This window comes from Sarcophilus harrisii, chromosome 2 (genome assembly GCF_902635505.1).
Source record: "Sarcophilus harrisii chromosome 2, mSarHar1.11, whole genome shotgun sequence".
Classification (NCBI taxonomy): Eukaryota; Metazoa; Chordata; class Mammalia; order Dasyuromorphia; family Dasyuridae; genus Sarcophilus; species Sarcophilus harrisii.
The window spans coordinates 479,335,659-479,351,888 of NC_045427.1; the positions used below are offsets into that span (position 1 = coordinate 479,335,659).

The 16,230-nt window shown below is 48.8% G+C and overlaps 2 protein-coding genes across 10 annotated transcripts in view; one reads left to right on the forward strand and one right to left on the reverse strand.

The window, feature by feature from the left end:
• C2H9orf16 (chromosome 2 C9orf16 homolog) lies at positions 1–5,960 on the forward strand. Of its 2 annotated transcripts, XM_031954722.1 has the most exons (3): positions 253–342; positions 498–708; positions 5,309–5,960. In XM_031954722.1, exons 2-3 carry the CDS (start codon positions 678–680, stop codon positions 5,533–5,535), a joined length of 258 nt encoding a protein of 85 aa, XP_031810582.1. In that variant the 5' UTR covers positions 253–342; positions 498–677; the 3' UTR covers positions 5,536–5,960. The 2 variants fall into 2 exon arrangements, with proteins under 2 accessions (XP_003757427.1, XP_031810582.1); XM_003757379.4 differs by lacking the exon at positions 498–708 and having other exon boundaries at positions 1–342.
• Positions 5,655–16,230, reverse strand: part of CIZ1 (CDKN1A interacting zinc finger protein 1) — a 25,244-nt gene continuing 14,668 nt past the window's right edge. For 4 of the 8 annotated variants that reach the window (XM_031954714.1, XM_031954716.1, XM_031954715.1 and 1 more), the window contains exons 7-16: positions 16,032–16,090; positions 15,175–15,248; positions 12,598–12,780; positions 11,484–11,614; positions 10,864–10,951; positions 10,152–10,265; positions 9,819–9,986; positions 8,960–9,029; positions 8,336–8,457; positions 6,601–7,036 (exon numbers count right to left, since the gene is read on the reverse strand). In XM_031954714.1, the coding sequence (XP_031810574.1) occupies positions 6,710–7,036; positions 8,336–8,457; positions 8,960–9,029; positions 9,819–9,986; positions 10,152–10,265; positions 10,864–10,951; positions 11,484–11,614; positions 12,598–12,780; positions 15,175–15,248; positions 16,032–16,090 (1,336 nt within the window). In that variant the 3' untranslated portion in view covers positions 6,601–6,709. Of the gene's footprint in view, positions 6,557–6,597; positions 7,037–8,335; positions 8,458–8,959; positions 9,030–9,818; positions 9,987–10,151; positions 10,266–10,863; positions 10,952–11,483; positions 11,615–12,597; positions 12,781–15,174; positions 15,249–16,031; positions 16,091–16,230 lie in introns of those variants that run through there. The other 4 variants (XM_031954719.1, XM_031954720.1, XR_004232310.1 and 1 more) reach the window with 4 other exon arrangements.

The following is a 16,230-nucleotide window of genomic DNA, read 5'->3' on the forward strand; positions in this document are numbered from 1 at the left end:
CTCCGGGGGGCGTGCCCGAGTCTGCGCCTCCGTTACTCATTCCGGAAGCCAGACACCCCATCCCCTCCCCAGGGTGACGGGCCCTCGGATTTCCAAGGCTTGCCGAGGGCTGCCCGGACCGCCGCCCCGCCCCTCGCCCCGCCCCTCGCCCCGCAGGGGGGCGGGGCTCAGGGTTCGGTAGCGTTCCATTTGTAACCCGCAGGGTTCTGCCGATTGTCTCTGCTCTCCGCCGCTCGGCGCTCTGTCGTAGCCGCGGACTCAGGATGTCCGGCCCCAACGGGGACCTGCCCATGCCAGTGGAGCCTGGCGTCGGGGAGGAGGATGACTGCTTCGGGGAAGCAGGTACTAGCTGGGGGGAAGGCGCTCTCCACCCTGCGGGACGCGGCTCTGCAGCTCCTCCGGGGGAAGGACGCCTGCTGGGAGAGGGAATCCGGAAATGCCCGCCTAAGCCCCCGTCTCCTGCCCTGATGCCGCGGGTGTCGTCCCTCTTCCCCCAGGGAGAACGAGAACGCGGGCTCCTCTGCTCCCCCGGCCAGCAGTCCGCCCAACCCCCCCTTAAGAGCCCGGGGTTCTCCGTCTAAGCTGGAGGTGCTGCCGACTCCGGGCGGAAAGACTGGGGATCCCAGAGTGGGTCCCGACCCTTCTGGTTTGGATTGGCCCCAGCCAGGGCATAAGGCATGGAGCCCGAGGGGTCTGAAGGGGCACAAGGTGAGCCTAGACCTGCGGGGGCTTGGGCAAGGTTGCGTCAGCCCCTCCCCCCGCCGCCCGGGCCCCGCGGTATTAAACGTACGGTTATCAGTCGCAGAGCCTGAGTAATCTCACGGGGAAGGCTCCGGTTTTCTAGTGCAGGGAGACGGCCCGCACGCGAAACAAACGCCGCCCCGGACCCCAGCGGGCGGCCCGGGAGAGGAAGGGCTTCCTGGAAAAAGTCGTAGGGCTTAGCCGCAGGGAAGGGGGAAATGCAGCAGCGCGCCGAACGCTGGTTTTAGCCCTTGTGTGCTAGGCGCTGGGCATTCAGACAAGCCCTGCCCCCCAGGGGGGCTTCCCTCCGCCTGGAGTTGGGAGAGAGACCAAATCACACATAATGATGATGCAAAGGATAGTCAAGTTGGTAGAGGCATTGGAAGAAGGAAAGCCTATTGAAGCGCAAGCACCTGGGTATCGACTTGAAGAAAGCGGGAGGGGGCTTCCACAGCTCGACCACGAGGGGGAGCAGATTCTAGGCAGCCAAGAGTTTGGGTTTGATTTGGAGTTGGAGAGTCCTGTGTTCAGATTCAGCCCTTGAGGATAAAATGAGAGAATATTTGGAAACTTGAAATTGCTCTAAAAATGTTAGCTATGACCTATTATTTTGGGCCTAGATGACCACGTGGTGAGACCGGAGAGCTGGACAAGTAGTTTAGTTTAGGCGAGGGCATAGAAAGTCAGGATGGGAGCCAGATTGTGCAAGGCTCTAAATGCCTGGATCAGAAGTTAATCTCTTACTAGGCATCAAGGAACTAATGATGGCTTTGGAGTGGAAAAATGACATGATCCTGGAGGCGCATTCCAGTTCACGTGGAAGCTGGAGATAGAGTAAAGTAGGCCAGGCGAGAAGAAATCGGTATCCAAAGTGGTAGATGGTGACAGGCAGAGGCAAAAAGGAAAGGCCGATTTGGAAGGTAGCATTGGATTTGACAGCTCTATCGAGGTATAGAAGATTAAAGGCGGTAGTGAGAGGTCATCCCATTTGAGCGCCATTGGAGCAGATAGCAATATGTTTAAATGCCCAAACCCATGATCCATGGAGACTATTATAGACTGAGCCGCATCTTCTTTCAAAAGTTTGTGTTCTGATTTCAAAATTTCACCAAAAGCCCTCTAGGATCGTCATAAACCAACATTTTCTTGGAAATTAAGAGTAGGACAAGTTATTGAAAGACTGATTAACTCTGATCAGTACAGGGACCAGCTGTTCAGAGGACTGATGCTGAAGCCCATGAAACTGAACTGTAACTACAGAATGGGGCACAGATTTTCCATTTTGGCCATCGTGTTTTTTTTTCTTGACCATACTTGTCACAAAGAAGGGTTGGAGAGATGAGGAGTCATTGGGGAAGGAGAAAAGCATCAATAAAATGCACACACGCAAAAAAAATAGAACAGGAAATCCAGTGGTGGTCAGAATAGTCTTGGCTGGAGCCAGAGAGGGGGCTTATTTGAACAGCCCTAAGTGAGGGAAGTGGTAATGGTGAGTTTTTCTTGACTCCCTGAGACCCTGGAGGCTTGTTTTTGTGCTTTGTCCGGAGCACACATGATCTTTTCCTTGTAGTGTGGAACATCAAAGCTTATGAACTTGGTGATGTGGAATAGACCATCCTTCACTCAGCCACTCTAGATGAGGCTGACTTGCCCTTAAAAAGGCAGCTTGGTGTCCCACAGTCACGTTTCTAGATCTAGGTCTGACTTGGAAAATCACTTAATCTTCCCTGGGCCTTGGTTTCTCAGCTATACGGCCCCTCCCATGAATTTCTTTAAATCTGTTCATGGTAAAAAAAAAAAAAAAAAAAAAAAGTGTTGGGGAAGAAGTGAATAATGAGGACTCTTTGTATTTTGAGAGGCAATAGAATCGCAGGAGGTGCAGTCAGAAGACTAGCCACTTACTGTTCATGTGAGCCCCTAGGTCTTGCCATGGGACCATAGAATCTGTAGCTGAAATGGACCTTAGAAACCACTAGGAGGACAGCGTACATAGTAACATCAAAATTATGTGATGATCAACTATGATAGACTTCACTCTTCTCAACAATTCAGTGATCCAAGACAATTCCCATAGACATGGGATGGAAAAAGCCATTCTCATCTGTAGAGAGAACTAGAGAGATTGAATGTAGATGGAAGTAGAGTATTTTTACCTTTTGTTTTTTTTTCCCTGGTTTTTCCCTTTTGTTCTTAGTTTTCTTTCACAACATGATTAATATAGAAATATGATTAAAATGTTGTACATGTATAACCTATATCAGATTGCTTGCTGTTTGGGGGAGAGAAAAGGTAAAGGGGGAAGAGAAAAAAATTGTTTCCTTAACTTGCTTTAAAAAAAAAAAAATAAGCCTGAAGCTTCCAATAGAAAAGTGAAATAATATTCATCTTATAAATCCTATAAAAATGAATGTTGAAAACTATCTTTCTATATAATTGGAAAAACCAAAATATTAGTAAAATTAAAGAGAAAGAAATCATTTGCTCCAACAGAGAACACTGAGGCAGGAAAGGGTTATTGAGGGGAATGATAGCAGGGAGTCCAGTGTGGTTCCTGACTCCAAATCCAGTCTCCTTTCTAGCTGTATCACAGTGCCTTCCATTCATCTCTTGGAATTTAAGTACTTTTCATCTGTAAAATGGAGATAATTCTACTACTTCACACAGATGCTTTAGGTTCAGGTGAGAAGATGCATATGATAGTCTATGCTTGGGATGGGAAGTATTATCCTGATTATTTGTCATTTTTATTGACCGACTTTATTGTTTTCATTTCCAAAAACATTCTTCCAGAACCATCCCATGTAACAAAGTATAAAAGAAGAAGAAAGTATTTATTTACTATTCAGTAAGACTAACCAAGATATCAACGCAATCTCGTAAACAGTATTTCAGACCCATGGTGATGGCATTTACTGCTTCTTCTTGTCCAAGCTTGACTGGCATCATTACACAGTATTCATTTCCTAAATTTGTATTCATCGTGCATTCCATTTACTTGTTTTGAGAGATGATAAAGAGCTGGGAGCCAGGTTGGGGCTGACTTAGAATCACAACCTTGTACAATGGGAAAGATCTAGGTATAGGCTCCAAATCTGGGAGGAGGTAGGGAAGGAACATCTATAATAAAACAATAGAACTCCATCCCTCTCTGGAAAGTTATTCAATAAGGAAAGCATCTTGGGCTTTTGAGGAATAGCAGCTAGGTGGTAGAGTGGATAGAATGCTAGACTTGTAGTCTAGAAGATTTGTATTTAAATCTGGTCTTATACTTGGTAGCTTGTGATCATGGGTAAGTCACAACTTTTCACTCTACTTTTCTCATCTGTGGAATGGGGATAATAGCATCTATATCCAAAAATTGTAAAGTATGTGTTCAGCATATAATAAGCACAAAATAAATTTTAGCTGTTTGTTCTAGAGGAAGGAATAAGAGTACTATCAAAGTAAACTGTGTTTCCTCAGAAAACAATGACATCTATTCAGTCATCACTGAGGTTCATAAGGATCATAGACTTAAAGCTAGAAAAGACATTTAGAAGCTGTCTTGTCCTTTATTTTACTCTATTGTCATTTAGGTCAAATTTACTGATCTACAAAGAGCTAAATGAGTTATATAGATCACTTAGAATCACAGAATCTTTCGAAATTGACCGCCTCAGATTTTTTTTTAAACATGTACAGTCATGTTAAGCATATTTCTGCATTAGTTATAAAAGTCAAAACAGAAGGAAAAAACTATAAGAAGGAAAAAACAAAGTTAAAATATTTTTGTTTCAATCTACATTCAGACTCCATAGTTCTCTCTCTGGATATGGATGGCATTTTCCATCACAAATCTTTTGGAATTGCCTTGGATCACGATATTGTTGAGAAGAGCTAAGTCAGTCGCGGTTGATCATTACACGATGTTAACTGTATACAGTGTTCTCCTGTATCAACTCATATAAATCTTCCCAAGTTTTTCTGAAATCTGCCTGCTCCTCACTTCTAGCACCAGTTTGTTCAACCATCCCCTCAATTTCCAATTGTCACCCCAAAAAGAATTTCCATAAGTGTTTTTGCACATGTGGGCCTTCTTTCCCTTTTTCTGATCTCATTAGGATGCAAGTCGAGTAGTCAGCTCCCTCATTTTAAAAGTGAAGGAATGCTGGCTGAGGTTAGATGATTTTTTTCCCAAAGTCACACAGGTAGGAAGTAGCAGGGCAGGATTCAAACTCAGTTTTTGACTCCAATTCTTTTGTTTCGCTATACTACGAGTCATACATTTTCAAAGAATAAGTATATTGATAATTTCATTTGATGTTCATCAGTAAATTAATGTTTGAATTAATAGTCCTTTAAAACAGGTTGGGCAAGGGGTTACACAGGCCTCGTTTTACAGGCCTAGAAAAGGCAAGGGCCTTATCCAGGGTCAGAGCCAGGTCCTGAATCCCCACACCCACACTGCAGACGGCGAGAGGGAAGGCATGGGATGATGGGAAGGTCTTGGGTTAAGTTCAATGATGCTCTGGGCCTAGGGTTTGGCAGGGAGACCATAGTGTTCACCCTCAGCCCTCCCTTCTCTTAGAATATGCAGCCATTAACTCCATGCTGGACCAGATCAATACTTGCTTGGATCACCTGGAGGAGAAGAATGACCATCTTCACGCCCGCCTCCAGGAGCTGCTAGAGTCCAACCGGCAAACAAGAGTGGAGTTCCAGCAGCAGCAGCAGCAGCAGCAGCAGGAGCAGCAGGAGCAGGAGCAGCAGCAGCAGCTCTGTGAGGGTCCATCTGCTGTTCAGCCCCACTCATAGGCCCTAGGGGATAGCATCCCCTTATCCTTCCCTTTCCACAGCAGCCTCAGGAGCTCCTGCCCTGGAGGAGGCATTTGCTGGGTGAGTCAGTGACTCTTAAGTCTCTTTTTATAGGGGCAAGGATGCTCTCCCAGCCACAGGCTGTGAACACCATCTGAAAGGCTGCAGAGACCCTGTTAAGCTTGGGTCCTAGTCTGTTGTTTCCCTCATTTATAGCTCCTAATCCCCAGGCCCAGCTGTTCGCATTTACTCCCAGAGGATCACCAAGGACTGTAGTAACTGCCAACCTAACTGCCAACCCAACCTAAGGGTAGGAGATTGACAGAATCCAGTCCCTCCAACCCCAATAAAATTAAGCACCTCAGACCCGGGGTCAGTTTGGGAAACAGGGATTCATTGTCATTAAACAGATGTCTTTTACTGTGTCTTGTCTACTTTGCCTGTCATATCCCAGATCTCATGACCATGTTTATTCCTTAAAAGGCTCTAGTTCTGATCCTAGCCCTTAGATCCATGGATCTTAGGAAGCCTTTTGAGCTGGAATCCACTTTAAATTATCATGATGTCCAACTCCACCATTTTATAGACGAGTAAAGTGAGTTCCATGTGACTTAGATGAGTTGAAAGAACTGTAGGATGTTTAGCCGAGATAAAACTTATGGGAATCATATCTTCAACTACTCAAGATGGTTAGTTACATTTTCCTTAGTTCCCAGAGGTAAGAACTAGGAGTAATAGGTAATTGTGAAGGGACAAAAATACAGACTCCATTGGAGAAAAGACTTCTTAAGGAGAAGAGCTGTCCAGATGCTTTTTAGTGCTTCCCCATCTCTATTGCCAGTCATTGGCTAGATGGCCCCAGGTCTGGAGCGTTGGATCAGGGATTCCTGCTCATGGCTGGCTGGCCTCTGTGGATCCTTTTAACTCAGAAACTGTGATAGAAGTTGGTCCCTGGCTTCCCGTCCGGTGAACTCTCCCTGTAGATAACACTATTGGTTACACTTTCTGCTCCAGGTTGGGCCTAAAGAACAATTCATACCACAATGAAAACACTAAACCACAATCCTTTATTGGTTTCTGGATAAAAACAGCTTCTCTTCTTCCACTGATCTAACAAAATGTGCCCCCCCCCCCCCCAATTGTCTGCTGCCCAGCTGGCTACCCTAGGGCCCTCCTATCTTGGCTTGTGACGAGTAGAACGGCAGCAGGGCTCAGGGGCCGACCCTCTACCTTTGGCTGTTGTGACCACCTCCTCCAGCTTCGCGGTGCCGGACTTCTCCCCACCCCTGGCTTCAGCGGGGGTCTGGGCCCCATCTGGGCTGTCAGCATCATCATGGGTGTCGGTGCCCCCTGACTTACACTCGGCTCCTAGAAGCTGGGCTGGCTCCTCCTGTTGCTCTGAACCTGGGACTCCTGTCCCTTCCCCTGTCAGGGTGTTGAGAAGCTCAGGCTTTAACTTGGACTCTGGGACTGACCCAGGGTTCCTGGCTGCTCTGTATCTCTAGGAAGAGAGAAATGGGCAGTATCATCGGGCTGAGGCATTCTTTTCTGTGTGTGACATCTGGAAGCGTTGAAATTCTACCTTTGGATCTCAGGGGCAGAGAGAAGGTAGAGACAGTTATGGAGAGAGCTGGAAACCTGTCTTCTGGGCCTGATTTGATCTCGGACGTGGCATGTGAACCTCAAGTGTCCCATTCCTATCTCCTAGACATCCACAGGCTAAGTTGTTGGGGTACCATAGTCACTTCGAGGGGATGAAAGGACCATAGGTTCATATACACAGAGCCCAAGAGTGTGGAGCTAGTGTTGGGCTTGGAAGTCAGAAAGATTGATCTGAATCTTGCCCCTAGCACTTACTGAACTGTCTTCATCCTGGAAAAGTCAGTCCTGATCTTCAGCTTACTTATGGCAACAAAAGTATCTACCTCAAACAGTTATGGTGAGGATCAAATGAAATAATGTGTAAGCACTTGGCAAACTTCATAGCACCATATGAATACTAGCTATTTTTATCCGAATCTTACCTTCATACCAGTGAGGAAAGAGGGGCACAGAGGCTCAGGGATACCAAAGCTCCCTGTGGCCAAATCCAGTTTCAGGCAGCTGCCACCTAGGCCTGGGACCCCCTCTATCTAGCACCACAAAGGCCAGGTGGAGCAGAGAAAAGGGGCATAACTTGCTTGTCCAGAATACTCTGTTGCTGGATTTGATGAATGACTAGACCTAAACTGCATTAAGGCGATGAAGCTGTTGGCTATAGGTCCTCCTTTCCACTGCCCACCTCTCTACTCTGATCTAGAGAATGAGGAAATTTTGGCAAACCAGGCAGAAATCTCCATCCTGCCAATGTCCCCAAAATCATAGAGAGCTCCAGTCCTTCGGTTTTTTGTTGCCCAGTTCCTGCTTAAAGATAAGTCCCTGGGCTTAGTCCCTGTCTCATCCTCATTTGCTCATCTCTTGATGCCTTTGAAGCCAGGGCTAGCAGCTAGCCACTGCAGAAGCTGGAGCAGCCCCCATGAGGCTCCTCCCTCAGCTGGCTGTCCCATGGCCAGGAGCAAAGTCTGGCACTATTGCTGAATCTGAGGGAATGGGGTAGAATAGGGCTCAGGATGATGAAGGTACTGGTCTGGAATAAAATCTTTGTGTGGGATCACAGAAGCCCATCCCCAATCACTAGGCCTGATAGATGGGGGTGAGAAGAAAAGAAGGGCAGAAGACATTTAAACCCAGGGGCAGAATGAAGTAGGGGAAAGGCAGGAGGGGAGAGAGGATTGTCCGGGCAGCTAGAAGAGGCTCTAACCTGAACGTTCTCAAAATGCATCAAGGACTTGCAGTGGGCAAGCCGGGCTCCTGAGCTGCTATGGTAGAATTTATGGCACAGCCGGCAAAGATACCCCACCACAGGTACCAGAAAATCCAGGCCTGCAAAAGAGGGGGTATGGGAAGCAACACTGACTCTGCTCAGCGAGATCAGTGTTTCCTCCCCTGCTCCACAACGGTCAGAGTCTGTCTCTGGGCATCCTGTGCAGGTGGTGGCTGGGGGGTGTGTGGAGGAGAGGGGGAGTCTCCCAATGTGCTTCAAACATCCCGGGGGGGGGGGGGTAAGATGACAGTATACAGGAGAGGATCAAAGAAAGATAGGCAGGTCACTTTCAGTCTTCCTGAACCAGCAGAAGAGACCTAGAGATTTAGGGCTTGGCCGCATTGGGGAAACCTGGAAAATCTCTGCATTTGAGTGAGAAGGGCTGACACTTGGCTTGAAGATCAGTGCTTTCCCACAGACCAATACGGTACACTCAGCTCCCAGAACCTGACCTAGGCTCATACTTTACTTTCCAGAACAAAGCCCAGAGGGCAGGCCTGGCTCATTGACCTGCTAAGCTGAGAACAGAAGCTCACTATTGGCACTGGGAGAATGACTTACCATATGTCTTGTCAGGAGAATACTCCTCCAGACCTTTCCAGTCATCTGCAGACTCTTCCTTTGGTCCCACCTGGCAAAAATGCTTGAGTTGTAAGGGGATGAGAACCCTGCCTTGGCTGGATCCCATTCACCAGTGCTCAAACTAGACCCCATTAGGCTTTAGGTTTTTCTTAATCAGCATCCTGGGCCTTTGACTAAATTGATAAGCTCAGCTGCCCTTCCTTTTGTACTGGGTGATTTTTTGGGAGAGAGGGGGAGGGAAGGAGATAGAAAGGAAAAAGAAAAATCAGATTTGGGTGGCTGGGCATGTGTAAACACCAGGAATAGCAATGGAGTCCCTGAAGTGTAGATGGGAGAAAATTCAGAGGGTTGGCCATAGGAGAAAAGTCATCCTCTCCATCCTACCTGCTCCTTGATGCTACACAGCAACCCCCCTCTCTGGGTGCTTCCATTTATCTGCATCTATCTCTATTTCAGAGGCACTCAGCTCCTTCCTTTCAAAATACAGCACCCTAGATTAGAGCTGAGAAAAACCTCCAAGGTCACATGTAAAACAAAACTTCTTAAACTGGGTTGTGAAATGATCTATTATCAGTAATTGTCTGATCTGTGTAACTACTTTATAGTTTTATATATATACACACAAGATCATGTAAAAATTTCTCAAGCAAAATGGGGTCTCAAGTGAAAAAAGTGTAAGAAACCCTGATCTAGTCCACTACCCTTCTCATCCCCATTCCACAGATAAAGAAAGGGAGGGCCAGGACCTTGAAATGAGCTGCCTGCCCAAGATCACACAGGTAGGAAGTGGTGGAGATTCGGGTCCATCTGCCCATCTGCTGGGAATAACTTTAGGTACCTGCTTGGTCTCCTCGCTCTCTCCAACCACTTCACTGCCCTCATCCTCTTCTGCATCTTCTTCCTCATCCTCTTCCTCCTCATCCTCCTCAAAACAACCTACTGCATCCACTGTGATGAGTTCTTCTGCCTCCTCAGGGCTTCCTGGCTCTTTCTCCCCAAGCCGTGCCTGTCAGAAAGGACAGGGAGCCATCAGCTCTTGAGGACCCAGTACTGCTACCCCCAGCTCAACAGAAGAACACCAGTGAGTGGCCCCATCCCAGGAATGGGGCCTAATTAACTTGTCCTTGCCCCAGCATCTAGGAAGCAAAGAGGGACTCTATCCCTTTCTTACCTCCTTGGCTTTTTGCTTGTGCTCTGGGGATTTCATATGTTCCACAAACTTTCGGGGAGTCTTAAAATGTCGACTGCAAGCAGTACAAAAAGGTCGGAGGGAGTGTTTGGCCAGCTAGGAGGGGAAAAGAGAGGCCCTTTAATATCTCAGTGAGAGGACTGATCCCTTAGCCCAAATTTTATCCCTCCAAGTCTACCCATACTGGGACCCACAATACTCTCAGCTGTTTCCTCTTTCCTTCTTCCAAATATGTGGTCCTAGGGAGACCGCCCAAACTTAGCAGCAAGACATCCAGATGCACATACTGTGCATCAAACTAAGCTCTTTTCATGCATTAAGACACTAAAACCTGTACTTTCCACCAAGGAGACAGCCAATAAACACTGCTCAAACCTAGGACTGAATTTGGCCAGAAAGAGGAAGGCACACAGGTAAGGGGGAGAAAAATCCCTGAAGCAGAGACTCAAAAGCCACAGAGAACAAGAGACGCTGAGGTTAAAGGAATAAAGCAACTGAGAGCCCCAGCAGTGGCCCAGAGGAGTGATGGGGAGTCACCGGAGGCCCTTGTGACCCCCTCCTCTCCTCTGACAAGTGGGAAGACTCTTCCCCTGCCACCTCCCCACCCCCGGGCCAAGCCTGCTCAGTACATAACAGCAGCGGGCATCTGAGCCAGGCCGGAGTCCTCTTGGCGGCAGCTCCCGAGGCCCTCTACCTTATGCTCCTGAGTCCTGCGATGCTTTATCAGATCCCCCAGGAAATGGGTCTGGCAGGTATTACACCACCGCTGGGAATGGGTCTCCCTGAAGAGGCAAAGGTGAGTTCAGACGTAAGGCAGGGCCAGCCAGGGCACTCCCCCCCTTCTCGGACTTCCCTGGCTAACCCGGTCCCAGACCAAACCTTTCCCCTCTCCCCTGGAAAGCAGCTTGGCGCTGCCTGCTCCGTCTGGAACTATAAAGGCTGAGAAGGGGTCGCCATTGAGGTCTATAAATATAGTTGAGAGTAGCAGCACTATGGGAGTGCCCAACGTCCCCTGGACATCATGGGGAGCTGACTTGGCTGCTCTTTGGAGCTTGTTTCCTCCTCTGTGAAACCAGGGGACTGATCTCCAAGGCCCTGCCATCGCTGACCCAGTAGTCTAAGCCAAAGGCCTCGGGAGCTAGTCTAACCTCATTTGAGAGGCGAGGAAACTGAGGTCTCCAAAAGGGAAGTGACAAATGACTTGCTCAGTCAGACGCCCTGGAGGGCTGGCCCTGCCTTTCTGCCTCACCTCCAGCGGCCTGGGACCAAACCCCGTTCTCCTTCAGGAGCCTGCCCCGGCTGTCCTGCTCTTACCCATCTCTCTCCGCAAGGGCACCCTGTTCCCGAGTCGTAGGCAGCAAAGACAGGAGGCAGGCGTTACTCATGTGCTGAATCTCCCCAAGCCGCTGCTGATGCTGGAGCCCACCCATGTGGGCCTGGAAGTTCTGCCAGGGAAGGGAATGCCAGCTGTGCAGTTAGGACCTGACTCTGGGCCTAAGGAGAAAGGGCATCTGGGAGAGGGACAGGGCCTCGGGGAAACTCGGGGTCATGGCTTAGGATGTAGAACTGTCAGCCTGGACTGGGACAAAGAAGGGATCCCCTAGGAGGCCTTGGGATGGTTTACCTTCAAAGGCCTAATGAGCATGGCCTGGTGGCTGAGACTTTATCTTCTTCCAAGAGTCAGGAAATAAGGCACATTTTTCAAGGACTTTAAAATTTGCAAAATCACTTTCTTGAATAATCCTGTGCAAGATTATTTCCATTTTACAGATGAGGAAACTGAGGCTCATGAAATTAAACGCCTTGCTCCAGGTCATGTGTCACAGTAAAGGACAGATGGTTAGATTGAGAGGAGAAAGGGATGGGAACTTCCAAGATTCTCTAGTCTAACCCCCTCATTTTACAGATAAGGAAATGGACTCCAGGAAGCTAGATGACTTACCCAGAGTCACACTAACAGTGACAGCCACAATTTGAACCCAGGTCCTGTCTCCAAATCAGGTATGCTTCCTTCTACACTCTGCTGGCTATTTTGGTGGGGATCCTGGCTCAGAGGGCTTAGACTCAGGTGGACACATGGCAGGGCTTAAGGCGCAGGGAGAAGAGGTGTACCCTCAGGGGAGGGTCAGAGAACCTGGTGTTAAGACTCAAGGTTAACTAGTCTTATGACCTGAGCAAGTCATTTGGTCTCTGAACCTCAGTTTCCTCTTCTACAAAATAGGGATAATACTGTCTATCTCCCAGTGCTATGGGTGGTGAGAAATACTGGGGGTAAAGTCCTGATCACTGTGTAGCCTTGCTGCCCCTCTGTCAGGAGCCAGGGTTACTGCCTCATCAGGCAGAGGCAGAACCATCAGCTGGCTCCAGAACAGCCTCATGGGTCCCTTCATCCCCATTTCTCTGGGTACCTCCTGCCAGCAGCTCTTACCTGCTGGTTGAAGCAGTTGACCTTGCAGATGTAACAGAAGAACTTGAGTCCAGGCTCTGGGTTGGAGGCGGGAGTGCCGCTGTCGCCCAGCCGGGGTCCAGGCTTTGAGGCGGTTGTGCTGATGGCTCGACTCTCGCTGCTCTGCTGGATCGTCACCTTCAGGGAGCTTCCTGAGCTCACCATCTGGACATGAGAATCACCAAGTGCAAAAACACAAGGGGAGAACTGAGTCCCAGAGAAGGCAGCTTGCCTGAGGTCACATACAGACCTAGTGGCCAAACTGGTACTTGAAACCCAATTGGAGGAAACAGAAAGAGCAAGAATACCTTGTCTGGAGAAAAAATACATGTTCCTCCTAACCAAGTCTAGTCTCCTATACCTAGGATCAGGTCCCCCAAATCTCATCCCCCCATCATCCTAGGCATTTTCCTTGCCCATTTAGATAGTAGTGGTATATGGGAAGGACGTTCGGGATTCAGCAAAGAGTGGGGCATGCCCCAGTAGAGATCCCTCTTACCACACCCAAGTACTGCCAAACAATACAAAACAAATTTAGAGCGGCCATGTTTAAAAATGTCTGTCTGCAGCTCTCTCCCGGGTGACAGGAGGCACACTTCCCCACCAGGCTGCTGAAGCCCTGACTGGGCTCTAGGGCAGGTGCCTCTCTCTTCCCTGACAAACAGGTTCACAATCTCAGCCATCCTCGGCTCCTGCCTGTCTCTCCCTGTTCCCATCCAAGCGGATGGCAAGGGTGTTCCACCTTCACAAAACCTTTCTCCCACGTGGCCACCACTCTAGCTCAGACGCTCCATCATCCCCTCTGGCCTGGCCTGGCTCCTAATCCATCTCTCTGCTTCCAATCCATTCTCCACACAACTGCAGCAAGAGAAAGCGATGCAAGGACACTCCCAAGGTCTCTCAATAACTTCAGAAGTGATTTATGACATGAGAGACATTGGCACAGGGCCGCCCGCCATGGCATGCCCTCATCAGAGAAGATGAGGTGCTCTTAAGTAATGTAAAACTGATTTAGCTCAGAAACTCTAGATGCAGAGTTAGAGAATCCACCCCAAATGTTCATAGGGACTGTTGGTGTCCGGCCTGTGGCAGAACACTCTGAGCTCATTCGTATTGGTCTGATCAGCCACAGTCAGATGCTGTAACTCAACTCTAACAGGGATATCATTTGGGTCCTCTTCGAGAATGAAGGACAATAATCATCCAACCAACCAGCCAAAATTGGTCTGAAAAACATATAGCTGTGATCTCCTACTGGCTCCTTAGGGCCTCTAGGATAAAATATAATCTCCTTTGTTTGGCTTTTAAAATCCTGGCTCCAGCTTATCTTTCCAGGCTTATAACACATCACCCTTTCACATACCCTGCCCAAATGGCCTACTTCCTGACTTTTTGTGCCTCCAACATAAAATTCCACTCCCAATCTACAGGCTTTATACAGGATTTACATTCCCCCACTCCCAATTTCTCTCCATTCCCTCCTCTAGGCCAGCTAGGTAGCACAATGGATTAAGTTCTGGCTTGGAGACACGAAGACTCGAGTTCCACTCAGTGCTTCAGCCACTTAACCTCCGGTCTCTTAACTGTAAAATGGGGATAATAGCCCCTACCTCTCAGGGTTGTTATGAGAACCAGATTTGTAAAGCTTTAGCACAGTGTCTGGCACCTAACATGTGCTTAATAAATGTTTCTTTCCTTCCTTCCTTCCCCTATATCTGTGATGCCCTGCTTCCTCATCTCAAGCAGTCATAATATCTACTTCTTTTGTCTTTCAAAGCACGCTTTCCCCCTCCCTCTTGGTTGCTAGTACCTCCTTTTTTCCATTTTGTGATGCCTTTTCTGTTTTGTTTCTCTCCAATAGAAAGTACACTTCTCGAGGGCAGGGCGGTTCTATTTTTGTCTGTCCTTCCCCCCCCCCCCCCCCCCCCCCCCCCCCCCCCCCCCCCCCCCCCCCCCCCCCCCCCCCCCCCCCGGCACATAGCACAGTGCATGGCACAAAATAGGTTCCTAATATTGATTGGATGAATTGTGAGTGAACTCATTCAAATCATTTCCTCATCTCCAGGACAGAGAATAACCTGCCCTGCTGACTTTCACCTCACAAGGCTAATGTAAGACTCCAATAAGAAAATGGATGTGAAAGGGCTGTGAACAACTAAAAGACCAGTAGGGATGCTCAGGACTATTTATTTTTGGTCAGGAGAACAGTTGCCAGGGATTATATCATAAAGGCATTTCTAGCTCTTGTGGAAAAAGGTGTGGTAAAAATACTTACCTCCCCCATCCCTCACATCTGCACAGCACCACTTCCAGATGCATGATCTTATTTGAGCTTTACTAACATCTCAAAAGGGAAGCAAGTCAGGTTTGTTCCTATTTTATAGAAGGAAACCAAGGCCGAGAACACTAAGACAGAGAGCTAGCTCAGCTCGCCCCCACGCTGGCATTCGCATCCTTTCCCCCAGGCTCACCAGGACCCTGGTGATACGCCAGCCTGGAAAGCAACAGCTTGGCACCCACCCACTCTTGCTTCTTCTCAGCCTGGTTCTACCCACTCACCACTTCAAGGTTTTTGGGCTCCTCGGGGACTTTCCAATCCTTGCTGGTTTCTGGTGGGTCTGCTTCTGCAGCTTCTGAGAAGTAGAACAGTCAGCATGGCAGGAAGACTGTCTTTGCCTGTGACCAGCATCCCCCTGAGCCCACCCAGAAGCATGGCCATGGGCTGTTTCCCACCTCTTCCCATCCCACACCCTGAGCAAAGCCTCCTGAGAGAATGCAGGATGCAGAGAGGGGCAATGCAGCCCAAAGACTCTGAAGCTGGGGTAGGGGTGGGGGGGTCCTTCCTGGCAGCCAACAATCTCAACGTAGGTAGAGCCTGGCACCCTTCTCCAACAGCAAGACTGTCTGAACAAGAGCTGGGAGTGTTAATGGAATCGAGCTCAGCAGGAGGCGACCATGACGTGTGGCAGCCAAAAAGTTAGCCTGACTTCAGGCTGTTTCCAGAAAGGGATCCACGGTTCAGGCTTGAGGAATCCATCCTACTCAGCCCGCCTCCAGAAGCACCAGATTTTAGAAAGACTGAGGTAGACAGCATCCAGAGAAGGGTAACCAGAATGGTGAGGGGACTGCAAATACTGCACGAAGGGAAGAGCTGTCTCAGAGAGGGCATGATGGGTATCACATGAAAGGGGCTCCCGGAGGCAGAACAAGCCCAGGGGAGTGGCAATGAGGTAAATTAGGCTTCAGGTTGGGAGGAATCTCCTGGCAATTCCCCACCCCCAAAACGGACTGGGCAGCCTCAGCAGGGAGCAGGTCAGACAAAGCTAGAGTGAGTCCTAGTCGGAGAGTCTTGTGCAGGACAGGGCTAGACCAGGTGGACCCAGAGGCCATTTCAATTCAGGGATCCTGACACTCACGTTCTTCTTTTTCTGTGGTCAGGCCAGTCTCCTCCTTGGAGTCTTTGGGATCTTCCACACTGGGAGGAAAGGGAGAACAGTGTTGGGCCCACCAGAGCAGACAACTTTTGGTAGGGGGGGGAAGGACACTAGAGACTAGGCTCAAGATTTCCAGGGTCCTGGAGAGATCACCCAGTCAATTCCTTACCCTTTGTAGAAG